Raw genomic sequence first — 14034 nt, 5'->3', positions numbered from 1 at the left:
CTAGTGGGAACGAGCCCCAAACTCCTTCTGACAGGGGCCGAGCGAGGCAAAAACCGCAGTCTGAGGACACTAAGGAGACACTAAGCTTTTATAAGCTTTTCTAGCTTGAACTTCATGAAGTAGGGCGACCACCCACTCCTCTCCGCGAGCAAAGTCCACATCTACAGCCAAGAACGTTAAGATTTGGCCTTCTTTTGCCAACCAAACTTCTCCCAGTATAAAGCTTTTCAAGAGAATTACAAGGTGTATGTGGTTGTTTTCTGGCTCAAACACTCCTCTATTAATAGCTCTCAGATGTTGGCATGTGTGACACAAGGTGTCCCAGCCCTTGTCCAGAAGAAAAAAGTGACAATTTTAAACATTACCCACGCAGCATGTAACAACAGCCTAGCACCACTACCAACAGCAACGACTGCATCTGCACTCTACATTAACATGCTAAAACACAGCCGTTATTTTTGTTTTGTTTCTATGAACTACAGTTCTCAGGACTTACTGAGGGACACTTCTAATAACAGCCTGTTGCCAATTTAGGGTCAGAGCTGCTGCGAGATCCCTCTGATTACAGGCAGATGGGGCCAACAACTTGGACTAGGTTGCAGCATTGGTTTTGATTTGCGCCTAAATCAAGGCTAAAGCTCATCAGCTGTTCTTACAAGGGTCTGGCTACAGCTTAGAAGCAGAAAACAAAGATGATCTGGGTTGTGCTGTAACACCAAGCCAAACCCTTTAGGGAGCATTTGGATGCCAAATACGATTTCAGGCTTTAAATTTGAGCTGGTAGTTCTGTACAGAGCATTTTCCACCTTCAAAACACTCCACAGATAATTCAAGCAACACTACACAAACACTACACTACTACAACTACTTTTTGCACAAGATACAAATTGTGCCAGTGAGCTTTCGAAAATTACACCCTTCCCCAGAGTGGTTTTACCACTTTCTGCTCAAGTTTGCAGCAGAAAGCCCCCTCCAGTGCCCCTTCCCCTCTTTTTGTCATCTTTTCTGGACCATACGTTCCCCATACTAAGCTTTCTGTCCACAGCCTCAACCCAGCACTTTTCAGACACAGAGAAAACATAACTGTAAAAGCTACAAGGTGATGATTCTGCAAGGTGCTTGTTACCTATGCTTAGATAACAAGCAAGCCCCCTTAGAGGACTCAGATAGATATAAAAACCGCACCGAGGACCAAACCTGGTTCCCTTCATTTGCATGAGAAGCCGATAGCCAGTGAAGACAATGACACAGCGGCATTTGGGAAAGACAGGAGAGCATCTGGCTCAGGTTAGATTCTTGCTGAAATACAGAGCTGATTTCCAGCTCTTGACTGATTGATCACTTTTTTTTTTTCCACTTGGATGTGTGATGTGGGATAACAGACCATGCAGAATGAATTCACTGTCAAGATTTTATGGGCAAAAGGGGAGAAATCCTGTTTGTGATAACCACAGGGATTTCTTTCTGGTAACAGCATCTGCCTGCATCTCTCCACCTTGTAGAAAAAAAGTGTCCACAAATTACATCGCAGCCAAGTTCAGGACAGGTGCCAAAAGCAATATTTGAACTTCACTGTGAATTAAGGTCTAGGGCAACCTGACACTTCTCCTCTGATGTCCAAAGGGACATGTCATAAAATCAATTCCTTTCATGCAATGCTGCATAGCGGTACTTATGTACACAGCAACTTTAAAGCTCACGCTACTCCTTTCAAGCATGTATACTCGCAAGTGATAGTAAGATCGTTTAATCTCTCCAGACTGCACTCAGCATTTCAGATTTCCTCAGCAGCCTGTTTGGCACTCCTGTATGTTAATACTAGTGTGCTGGTCAGACATGGTGCCTACTCCAATTAAGACTGTCTGCTCTTGGTTAACTTCTGCTGCCTTTGCAATTTGTTTTGGAACATCAGCCTGAAAAAACAGTTAACCAGCCACTGAAAGATCATGTATTGCACTTCCATACCCATCAATGAGACTGAACATCGAGTCATTTATGAATCAATTTATTTTGGCAATGCTTTATCAATGCCAGTGGAGTTTTCTTAATGAGGTAGTTTCTCATATCCAGGATGCTCAAAGGATTACTGAGTGAGCTGGCAAAGAACCAAATCTCTTGACAAGTTAAAGGTGTGTAACGCTGTCTTCCATACCCCACTGCTGTATGGGTGGGCATACAGCATCTCTCCACCTTGTAGAAAAAAAGTGTCCACAAATTACATCGCAGCCAAGTTCAGGACAGGTGCCAAAAGCAATATTTGAACTTCACTGTGAATTAAGGTCTAGGGCAACCTGACACTTCTCCTCTGATGTCCAAAGGGACATGTCATAAAATCAATTCCTTTCATGCAATGCTGCATAGCGGTACTATGTTGTATACTATATTGCATACTACTGTATACAATATACAGAAGACGGAGATGGAGAAGTTGTTGGAAGTATTACTAGAAGCACTCTCGTGCCTTACGTTTAGTGAAGCAGTATGAAAGCCTGGTAAATGCTGAAGCCATAGGGCAGGCTGACCTGATGTTCAGCAAGACATTAGCAATAAAAGTCCAGCAGCTGTGCATCAAGCACTCAGATGGATGACTAGCACATACGCAGCTACCAAGCAGAGGATGAAGTGAAGCATGGACAAAAGAACAAGTGTCCAAGAAAGCTTTTTCAAAGATACTGGTAAGACACTTGGTTGAGTGCAACATGATAGTCAGGTTTTTAGCTGCAAATTGCAACAGTGAAGCAGAAACACAGAGGAAGGCATAGTATTTTGAACAGCAATGCTGTATCCTTGTGAATGAAAACGTCAAAACCCATGCAGCAATTGCAAATAGGAAGGTAAATTTTGCCTGAAAAGGTGTTTATTTTATGCAAGCAGAGTGATCCTTCCCACCATGCTTATTTTACTCTTTTCCATTCCCCCATGAAGATCTTTATGTACCTTGTGCCAAAGCAGCCACACTATTAGCCATGATCCTCATCTCAGACTTCCAGTCTCATGGATATATTGAGCTCAGGTTGAGATCCTTCTGTGAAAATCATGACCCTAAACTTGTTAAGATACTCTTTGTTGAGAGCAGAGGAAGAGTCTAAAATACTTGGCAGTTGCCCATGCCACTAGAAAGCCCGTTAGGTTCTGAATTATCTAGAATTTCCCAGGGGACGAAGCCCTAGGTATATATTCTATTGCTGTATTCTACACCGTAAGTGATAAAGGCACACCTGACTACACACAAAACTGAATTTTGGCGATAAGGTAGCAGAGAGTGAAGAAATGCTCTAAGGAGTGGGGCTTGCTAATTCTGCTGCAGGGAGGGTAAAGGTAGTGATGACAACTGCTGCTTCTGGGATGGCGAGTGTGACAGAGTGACGTCTGGCACAGTGCAGTTAAACTCATGCAGGAATGTGTTCAAGATACCGCTCAGTACGGTACTCGTATTTTTCAAAAACAAAATACAGTGCAGTGTTAAGCTCCATTAAAGAACCAATGTCATAAGCAATATATGTAGCTGGTAATACAAGTAACATCAACTAAAAAAGCATGTAAACAACAGGAAACCCAGTTCTAATGAAATGAAGCTTACTTATAGTTTTCTTTAGTGAAATGAACCTTTCTTGTATGCGTGGGACCTGTTCCTCTTGAACAACAATACTTACTTTCACTTCACTTGGGGTAGACTGTGCCCAGAGGTCTCAGTGTTTAAAACTTCAGCCGCAGGGCTAAATACAGGTTTCTAATACACTCTTTGTGGCTATAACCGTTCCCGAGGGTGAAAAACAACAGAACAAAAACAGTTTCTGGAATACTCCCTGGCATCAACTGGACAGGCAGTATTAAGAAAAAAGAGCTGAAAAGATACAAGTGATAGATATGTTAGGCTGACAGATATTGGTAGATATGGTAGATGATAGAAAATGGCAGACATGACAGAAATCACACAGAAACAACTTTAAAATTTACCTTCATTGTTACAGGTAGCTATGAATTGGACGTAATCACAGCAGTGAAAGATACTGCTTTCAGGGCAATCTACTGCCAGGTAACTTTTCCTCGAGGGAGGCATTCAATGAGTAACTTCTTTCAAGTCCACTTTTTTAATATTAAACTTTCTCCTTCCTGTCTTAGAACACAATACAAGTATTAATGAATTAAGTCCTCTATTCAGCGGAATCAGGCGATACTTTTTGTAAATCTCCCGTTTACATAAGCAGAAATTAAGAAACAGAAAATTATTTTCCCACAAATCAAATCATCTTTCATCAAACCAGAAACAGATCTCCTGTTTTCCAATTTCATACTTAAACCACAAATCCATCCTTCCTCCCTTCTAAGTATTTCACCCTCATTGAGGCTAGGAAAGTTAACCACAAATACCACACTACCCTAAGTCACTAAATCACACTATGATGTGTGTAAAAACCACTTGATTTGTACTTAATGGCATGCATGATCATATTCTGCATTTGTGATGCTAATGTAACACGTATACTTCTTGCAAAGTGGGACAGAACAAAAGAATCCAAGTCCAAATTATCTATGAAATGTTCAGTGTCGTTACTTTTCCTCTGGGGCTATGCAATTCTGCTTTTCAACCAATTTTATATATAGTTTATTTAAAAGTAGTATTTATTGAGTAAGTATTATCTCTGTCATATGCTAGGTAACAATCTCTGTCGGTCCTATGCTAATAAGAAAACTGTGAGGCATCAAGAAAATCCAGCAATACAATCAGCTAAATCAATCTTGGTACCCCACCTCCCTCTTAGTAAACCTACTTGAAAGGATAAGAAAGTCACCAAAACTATCAGACACTGTAATATCCAATTACCTTCTGTACAGAGAAACACTGTGCTTTGGAAATACTAATTCAAAAGCTTCCAAATGCTTTTTCTGCATCAGGTCTTCCAAATTAATTTGCTTTTTCCAGTAAGTTTTTTCCACACATACTTGATCCTTCTTTAAAGACTGTAGTGGTATTTGTGTTGAAGTTTCCTGCATTTCATTACAGTGTAAAGAATTAATTTTCCCTCATAAATAAACAATAATTTACCTTTTAAAGCCCAGTAAAATTTCATATTCCCTTCTGCATATGTCTTTTAAACAGACTTCTAACTGTCCGTGTTATCAATTTTTGTACCAAAGGTATTTTGCATAGGGGATCAGAATGATAATCTCCCAAATTTAACATTACCCCGTTCATTAGGGAGTCAGTCTACTTGGCCTCACTTGCAACACAATCATTGAATGCAGAAAAATCTGCAACTGATGTAAAAGACAACTTCAGCAGGATGGTGACAGCACAGCCAACTTCAAAAAATGGTGCTAAACTGCCTGCACTACTCCCAGCCTTGCACATCCTGCACCTCTCAGTGATACCAGCAATGAAAGAGATGCAACTGTCGGAAAACATGGGCCTAAGAAATTCTTTTGCGGGCAGGATCAGAAACTACATTGCATGGATCCCCACTTGCAGGCGGGCAACAAGGTGGAACTGGGATGAGTTCCGCATGCGAGTGAAACAATTGTGAATGCCTTCACAGATTAAGCAGAAAACCACGCATATGGCCTCTGACGCTGTCTGAAAAAGGGAGAAAGAGAAGGAAGTTTTAGGAACCTGTTGAATAAATGATTGACAAACTATTTTATGCAATCAGATTGTCAGCACTGAACAGAATGCCTCCAACAACACATTAGCATCATTGCTATCTACTCCAGGTTGTTTCAGCCAGTTAGCTCTCATCATTCACCGCTCTAGTTCAGTCAGCCTTTGGGAAAGCTTCACAACAAATCAGCTAGGTTCAGTGAAAAGGAGGTAGGGCCAAGTTTCCTAAGGAGCCTGGCTTACTCATGCTTCTGCAACAGCGTTTTCCACATAATCTTTGTAAGGTCCTACTGTTCCAATAATACACTGGGTCCAATACAACTCATAGCTTTATGGCATGTGTTTTGCAGATCATACTACAGGTCTTCATCTCCGGTTTTACACCATGCAGCCAATGTCCAATGCTGTCTCCCCTCCTCAGGAAACTAAACGCTTGAACACAAGAAAACTGTTCTATACCTCGCTAATACATTGTCACCTAAATCATTATCATCTCCATGGGCTACATGCACACACACACTTAGCAGGCAGAGCCAAGAGACCGCATCGGAGCGAGGAGACCAGAACTGAGGCACAAGCAAGACATTTAGCCTGAGTGGAGGTTACCAAAGAAATATTACTTACATGGCAAGAAAATACACATACTTTGCAACACTCAGAATCAACAGAGCACTGTCTTTTTCATGGGCAAGAAGTGCATAAAAACCTTCTGTTCAACAATATTAAAGGCTGATGACAGATTCGTTAAAAAACACAAAATAAAAAAAAATCAAATCACCAGATTACTATCTAGAACTAAAAGACAATATAAAGAAAACAAAACAGGAAAAGAGTCACATATGTCAAACAGAGGATAACTATGAAAAAAGCTGTTGAGAATCAAAAAACCACAAGTACGTGAGCTGAAACCAAACTTAACCTCACACTTTCTGCTGTAACTTTAACAAAAGAAAAAGGTAACATTAACAGAAGAGATGTCCACGAAGACATGTTCTTGACCACAGTTCTAATGTGAACTGATTTGAATCAAGCAGGCCAACTGTTTTGTATATTACCTAAAATAATTATGGACTTTATGTGAGTTTTCTCTTTCATGAGCCCAGACTGCAACTAGGACTTCTTAGGCTATGTAAGAATTTTAACATATGAGAAACAACCATAAATCAGCCTGAAAAGTTACCAGAATTGTCTTTAGGACAAAAGGAACAAATAATCTGGTGCAGCATGGATTCAATTGTTTCTGCTCATGAAATACAGTCCTTACAGCAAGAAATACACTAGGAGATGCAGAACCAGAAGGAAATTATTTACAGTAGCTGAAGACAGGAGCCTTGACTATCACACAGTTTTTGTAACTTTGTTTTTCCCCGTGCCTTGGGCTCATTGCCAACATCAGACCAAAAAACCAGTTGGGAGGTCCATATATTAATACAGGTATGCTGCCCAGACTACCTATATAAATTATGACAATGACTTTCCAGGGAGAAATGATCAAACACTACTTCAACCTAATCCTTTAGATTGTTTTTCTTTTTTCATACTGGACCTGAATTGCTATATAAATTCTGGCAAAGATGGAATAAATTAGCTTGAAATATATCAGTCACTCTGGGTCCTGATTTTCCTTCTGTTTCATTTGATTTCAGGTGCTGTAACTTTGCTTGCCTGAGCTGCGCTATAGCTGTGTAATGAGATGGATCCTCTGGTACTGGTTGCTGATAAATTGACCTAGAACTACTTACATAAATGAGTTTAAATTGCTATTTTCAAGGGGAAAATGGGCTTGTCTAATTGATTTAATTCCTTATTTAATTTCCATCTTGTTTTGACATACAGAAAATTCCTAGTACATTCTGAGATACCAAGGGGGACTAGTAGGCAGGAAAACCTACTACGGATGCTCTGAGAAAGAGTTTTCATATTGTTATGATATTGTTGACCCAGCTCCTCTGTTCAACTCTATATAACCGCAATCTCTGAAAGAACTTTCAGAAGTTAAAACAGTGTGGACAGCTAATTATTTCTATCGCTGCTTCACAGAATCACAGAATGGTTGAGGTTGGAAGGGATCTCTGTGGGTCATCTGGTTCATCCCCCCTCCTCAAGCAGAGTCACCTATAGCTGGTTGCCCAGGACCATGTCCAGGCAGCTTTTGAATAGCTTCAAGGACGGAGACTCCACAACCTCTCTGGGCAACCCATGCCAGTGCTCAGTCACCCTCACAGTGAGAAAGTGTTTCCTGATTTCAGATGGAATCTCCTGTTTCTGTCCATTGCCTCTTGTCTTGCCACTGGACACCACTGAAAAGCACCTGGCTCCTTCTTTACACCTTCCTTTCAGATATTTGTCCACATTGATGAAATTCCCCCCTGAGCCTTCTCCAGGCTAAACAGTCCCAGCTCTCTCAGCCTTTCCTTATAGGTGAGATGCTCCAGTCCCTTAATCACCCTAGTAGGCCTTTGCTGGACTGTCTCCAGTATCTTTGTATCTCTCTTGTACTGGGGAGCCCGGAACCAGACACAGCACTCCAGGTATGGCCTTACCAGTACTGAGGAGGAGAAGGGGATCACCTCCCTTGACCTGCTGGCAATAATCCTCCTAATGCAGCCCAGGATACCGTTAGCTGCCTTTGCAGCAAGGGCACACTGCTGGCTCATGTTCAACTTGGTGTCCACCAGGACCCCCAGGCTCTTTTCTGCAAAGCTGCTTTCCAGCCAGGCAGCTGTCAGCATATAGTGCATGGCGTTGCTTCTCCCCAGGTACAGGACTTTGCACTTTCCTTTGTTGAACTGCATGAGGTTCTTGTCAGCCCGTTGCTCCAGCCTGTCAAGGTCCCTCTGGATGGCAGCACGACCCTCTGGCGTATCAGCCACTCCTCCCAGTTTTGTGTCATCAGTGAACTTGCTGTGTCCCATCATCCAGATCATTAATGAAGGTATTAAACAGAACCGGACCCAGTACTGACCTCTGTGAAACTAACAATTTATACCGATAAAGTTTTCGTATGTTTTAAGTCAAAACCAAAAAAGATCTCATAGAAGTATAGTAATAGTTAAATAAAGCACACGACTGGTACGATGATTATTGCACAGATAGCTGCTTGTGAGCCTTTTAATGCCTTTCAGCATTACAGATTTTGTTTGTGGTTTTCATTAGGTAGGATTTCAGAGACTAAAACGTGCATGAAATTCACATCTTCAGAATGCATTGTGAGAGACAAGAGGATGGAAAAGATTTAAGATGGGTTTAAGTGCTCAGTATGAAAGGAAATGAAGCAGGTTCAGGGTTATCTACAGGTTTTGGTGGACAGTTACTGATTCTTCTATATTCTGCTAAAACAATGCAGTAACACTCAATTTTACTTTGTACTATGTTCCTCTTGAAGCTGTATATTCAAAAACAGTAAGTCCAAGTAACACTTCTAAAGACTTCTATGGGTTTTCATGGATATCTTTTGAGAGGAGACAATAAATTTAGGATTCCATTTTAAAATGCAATTTGATGCATGCTTGAACTGTTGAAATAAACCAGAATTCTCCTGAACTGCAATTTTCGTATGGTAGAGAAATACAACGGTTCTGGCTGAGATGGATTGGGAGCACTAGGCTAGAAGTTTTTTCCATCAGTAATGAAGATACTCTGCAGAAGAAGTGAGAAAATTTCAGGAATAGAAAACAAATTGTAATGGCTAGCATGAAAGGAGAGGGGAAGCCTAAGGAAGAGACTGGACCAAATCTGTCGACGGTTTTAAAAACTGGTTTGCAGACCGTATCAAAATGTTCTAGGACAAATGAAAAACAGTCCAAATTTTAAAGGGCCCTGCAGAACTTTAAATAGCAGAATCCACAGGTAACAGAATTAATGACAGAATTAATGAACAGTTCTATGGACAGACAGAAGATGGAACTAGGACAAAGAGATAAAAGTTGGTTCCTGTCACATTTCAGAAAGTACATTTTATTCCTGTCCTTTTAGTTCTAATACATAAATAACCATGACTGATAACTATGCTTGGTCAAGTAGGGGAAGTTTTAGAGTTGAAAAGACAAGACAGGAAAGTGTCTATAAAAAGCTCTACCTTCTTTCAAGAACTATAACCTGAACTACTCTAAAATATTTTGCAATAATCTGAATAGTGAAAAAGCTGCACCTTTACACTGACAAACTGTCAGCTCTCAAAGACAGAGGGAAACTATCCAGATAAATGAGGTGTCATTTTTCTTTTGAGCGCAGTTAAAGAATGTCAGCTGCCCATCAGAAAATTAGACTGTCAAGCTTGCATAGCACTCAGTTTCTAATTTTACTGAAACTAAAGGCAATGATCACGTAAGGAAAAAGGAATACATTTTAAACATATTAAATGAGGAAGCAATCAAAGGAAGTCCACTTAAAGGATCAGGTTTTTTTGTACTGTAAATGACATTAAAGATGCTAATCTCTGGTTCTTGGCTCCCAGAAGCTTATGATTTTGGGATTCAAACCAACAAACATTTGAACCCAAACCTAGTTGTACTGAACTTTTAGTTAATTTAGTTTATGAATCATTTCCCCAACAGCAATAGTATTACTGACATGAATAAAAAGTTAGGTGTGCACACTTGTAGGGCAACTATCTACATTATGTGCAACCCCAAGAACACTGCATCAGTGTGCACTAGAGACATGTTTCATTAAGCAGACAGGTCATAGAAATTTCTATAGAGTCCTCCTGTATGTCAAAGCCTGACTGATTTTCTCACTCTTCACACAGTGACAGCACAACAGGGTCTGGAGTATAGCTTAGAATTAAACTAGCACCTCCTGGCATTTACTGCTTTTAGTAATTTCTTCCTATTTGGCTCATGGGTGTCAAACTTCAGCTTTGATTTTCTTGGTTCAAACCAGAAGATTACTGAGTAAAGAAAGGTATTTTCTACTCTTTCTCAATGTGTGGAAGGTGCATACAATTAGGAGAGCCAGACAGCACTTACAGAAAACCTGCTGTGCTTCATGTATGGTATGAATCTAGCAGGACTTGATCACCCAGGAATAAAGTGTTACTGTTCAAAAACGGCTTGAGAGCAATAGCTAAAAACTTTGTCTTACTGCTTTCTGCACTGTGTTGACTCTTCTCTGTAGATGAAGGTAAGTATTAAGTCATAGCAATTTTGTGCATGTGTATGCCTACACTGTCATGGTTAACAGATGACCTTCAGAAATACACTAACATTCTTCAAGATCAGATGCACAAGACAGACTATCCTGAAAAATTTTAAAATTATACTTTCTAGTGATCTCTACATACAGCAGCAAATTCTGAATCAGGATGGTAGACACAGAATGACGCCGTGTTATCCTCAGAATTTGAATGCTCCTACTTCTTTCAAGCAAGGCAAGTGCTAACATCAAATGAATTAGATTACGTCCGCCAGGTTGACAGTATACGTCAATGGTATTTATTCTTGTAACAGTAGCTATTGTGTATACTAATATTATATAGATATCCTACTAATGTAAGATTATCAAGAGCTAAAAACAACTGCAGTTGCAAATTCTCTCACTAAGGATTATTCAGCTGGAACACGTTTTACTTTAGAGGGCTTTTTGGTATTTATTACAGAGCATATGAAAGTAATCCAATTGTAATAAAGATTCATAAACTAACTGAAGGTTTCAAATAGCATAATTGCTTTAAATCACTTTAAAAAGGATTTTCTTTTCCAGAATCCTACTTTGAACCTGAAATGTTACTCCAACATGGATGAGGCATCTATTTATAACCAAATGTTTGTGTGTAATGGTCAAATGCAAAAAAGAGGAATTGAATGTTTATTTTAGTCTTGATTTTCATCCAATACTTTGTGTAATTTATCCTGAAAGTCTAATTATATCCCCCTATATAAGCACTGCAAATATGAAAACTGAGAGAAAATCTATTTGCTAGAGCTTTTTTCCTCTTCTTTTTCCAAAGTAAAGAGATGCTTGTGGTCCAATTACTTAATGAAAAGAATTCAGTGTGTCAGCAATCATCCCAACAAAGAAAACATGTCCATTTACAGTATTGTTTAACTATTTCTATAGTTGATGATCACATTAAATGGGTATTTGAATGGGAACATGCCAGATGAATAAAAACGACCTTCATGGGTGCCAAACATTAGCTATTCCTACAAAATTAGCTAAAAGCATGCAAAAGCAATGTGCAAAATTACACACACCTACTGTAACTACTGGCCTCTTAGGCAACATGCGTCGTCTATAGCTGATGTGATTTTGTTTAAGAAAGCAATATCAATAAAATACACCAGGAGTTATTACCAGCCCGTTATGTCATCATCCCAGCTTATACTGAACCACAGCCATATATATGTATTATAGCTCAGGAACTGTAACACAGCAGGGGTATGAAAATGGGTATCTATTCACAAAAGAAATCTACAGTTTATGCTGAATTACATAAAAAATAATGTCAGCTGGACAAAAAACGTAATAACCAGAAGCTGTGCAGTTCAACAGCCTTTTAGTAGTTGAAGAATAAAAATGAATAAAAGTTAATTTTAAGAAGTCAGCCACTGCAGACATCAATTAAAGGAAGGCACCTGGGATTTGCAACAGTGAATCAGAACTTTGATTCTTCTGGTCGCCAATAGCGGTCCAGACTGGAGGCCTCTCAGAAAGGAGTGACAATGTTTTTAATGAACAGCAGTTGGCTCAAAGTTCTTGGCCTAAGTTCTAAAACATGAGGCTTCCATGCCCCATGATCCTTCCCTATCATCTATTTTAACTATGGATAACTTCATTATCCTTATTTAAAAAAACTGTATTTAAAACCCTGATTTAAAACCTGGCTCAGTGATAGTTTGTCACGGGGAATTCCACTGGCTAAATACAGATGCCACAAAGAAACATGCACGTTATAAACACGATCACTTACCTTTCAGTTTGCAAACTTACTGGCACCCCCAGCGTTCTACACTAAGTTGGTTATGTTATCCCAGACCACCACTTTTGTATTTTCTTTGCAAAATAACAGGATTCTTTGTATACAAGCTATTAAAATCACTTACATGATTTTCTTCACCTTATGCTTGTGTTTTAATATGTATTTTTTATATAGACTGAATGCAACCAAATAGGTCAGCTTGTCACAAAAAACACATAAGCAGCTCTTACATTATCAATTCAAACAGCCATAGATAACCCAGAAATGGTCCATAGTCCAGGAAATAACAGATGAAAAACCTCTTCAAAAACATATGGGGGGTAGGGAAACAAAATTGCTACAGGGAGTGAGTTCCACTCCACATTGCAGTATGTCAAATAACCATCCTCCATTCAACTCACCCTGCCCTCTCCACATTTACACCACACTGCTCCTCTCCACATGCCTGCACCAGAAGTACCTCAGCTGTCTTGAAAATATTAGGCTAAAACATCTGACAAAAGCTGTATGTTCCTCAGTGGAGGAGTTACTGCGTGGTGCTTTTTTTTTTTTTTTAGATGAGTAAATTAAAAGTTAATTTTAGACTTGTTCATTTATTTCATAGGCGAGAAAACTTACCCATTTCCTCCATGTTTAACATTTCCCATCATACCATAGCCACAACCTGTTTCCCCCACTTAGACACTGTTCTCTAACTCATACAAGCCCATAGGAGAAGATAGGACACATCTGAGAGTACTGGGAGAGCTGGCTGGCATCATCATGAAGCCGCTCTTTATGGTCTTTGAAAGGTTGTGAAGCCTGGGGAGGTTCCCCAATGATTTCAGAAAGGTAAATCTTACAGCAAGAAGGACAACACAGGGAACTATATGCAGGTCACCCTCACTTCCACCCCTGGGAAAATCACAGAACAAGGCCTCTTGGAAGCCCTCCAACTTGATATGTCTACGATTCCCATCTAACTTCATAGCCTCCTTTAGAAACAGGTAACACCTCCCCACGCAAGCTCTGAAACTGCAAAAATTCTCTCTCCTTTTTCCTACCTGCAACATCATTTTAGAAACATTTGTTCTGGCGTATCAATCCCTAATCATTCCAAAATGATACATCTGTAACTGGAGTCATGCCGAGGCCTTTGACATGCTACTGTTTGAGGGGGAACAAAATTACAGAAATCCAAAGAGAAAACACTGAAATTGAGAAACACATCAAAAGTTGGGCATCAAGACAATGCTGGAGATAAAGGAAAGCTAACTTTTGAGTTTTCTGTTCCATGGCACAGATGAATTTACTGTTGCATTGTTTACCTTAGATATGCCTTTTCCTCTTTATTACTTTCATGTAACAGAGATGATTTGTCTCTTATGTCCATGACTGGACAAGTGCATTTCTCTTGAATATAACTTAGAATTATATTGCTATAATTGAAGGTGTTTTGAGCTGCAACACAGTTGTACTGGTAACAGTTCAAAGTACAGTAACTTACTCCATCTTCATACATTCGAAAATACAT

At 39.7% G+C, this 14034-nt stretch overlaps 1 protein-coding gene across 1 annotated transcript in view; it reads right to left on the bottom strand.

Annotated features, from left to right (window-relative positions):
- Window positions 1-14034, bottom strand: part of NPNT (nephronectin) — a 69090-nt gene extending 55056 nt beyond the window's left edge. The window contains exons 1-2 of the mRNA XM_019470555.1: window positions 14008-14034; window positions 5448-5575 (exon numbers count right to left, since the gene is read on the bottom strand). Of these exons, the coding sequence (XP_019326100.1) occupies window positions 5448-5575; window positions 14008-14034 (155 nt within the window). The remainder of the gene's footprint in view (window positions 1-5447; window positions 5576-14007) is intronic.

This window comes from Aptenodytes forsteri, unplaced genomic scaffold (assembly GCF_000699145.1).
Source record: "Aptenodytes forsteri isolate BGI_AS27 unplaced genomic scaffold, ASM69914v1 Scaffold93, whole genome shotgun sequence".
Classification (NCBI taxonomy): Eukaryota; Metazoa; Chordata; class Aves; order Sphenisciformes; family Spheniscidae; genus Aptenodytes; species Aptenodytes forsteri.
This window is presented reverse-complemented; position numbering and strand designations above follow the sequence as displayed.